At 68.2% G+C, this 512-nt stretch overlaps 1 protein-coding gene across 1 annotated transcript in view; it reads right to left on the reverse strand.

The window, feature by feature from the left end:
* Positions 1 to 512, reverse strand: part of TBCD (tubulin folding cofactor D) — a 62613-nt gene that overhangs the window by 13273 nt on the left and 48828 nt on the right. The window contains exon 16 of the mRNA XM_012734732.1: positions 387 to 489. Coding sequence (XP_012590186.1) covers positions 387 to 489 — 103 coding nt within the window. The remainder of the gene's footprint in view (positions 1 to 386; positions 490 to 512) is intronic.

Here is a 512-nt window from a genome sequence, read left to right on the forward strand (position 1 = left end):
GGGCAGCTTGGAGATTTCAGACTCGAGAACGTACGTTCCTCAGCACCCCAGTTTCTTGCAACCCTAGAAACTTCGGCGCCGCTGCGCCCACACACTTTCCTCACCTGCTGTTTGAAAAGCTTGACGCTGACACCTCGTCTGTGCCCACGATCAGGACACCGCTGCCGCTTCCCGCAGACGCAGCGGGCACCCAGTCCGCAGCCGCACCCCGGGGCCGCCACGGACTCCACCGCGACAGCGGGGTGGCTCAAAGCTGCCTCAGGCTCACACAGCGCGCGGCAGAGGCCCGGGCCCCCCTCGAGTGGCCGGGTGGCCGCGAGCCCCTGTGGGGCCCGTGTGACAAACAGGCTCACACAGCGCGCGGCTTGGACGCAGCCCACACCTACCCGTCCCAATGGCCGATCTTCAGGGTCAGCAGGTGGTCGATCATCGGCCGCGTGTACTCGGCAAAGCCTGCGACGGTCGTGCTGCGGGGACAGAGCCGCGCGGCTGCGGCGACCGGCGGCGCCCCA

Source organism: Condylura cristata, unplaced genomic scaffold (genome assembly GCF_000260355.1).
Source record: "Condylura cristata isolate star-nosed mole 26May11 unplaced genomic scaffold, ConCri1.0 scaffold00068, whole genome shotgun sequence".
NCBI lineage: Eukaryota > Metazoa > Chordata > Mammalia > Eulipotyphla > Talpidae > Condylura > Condylura cristata.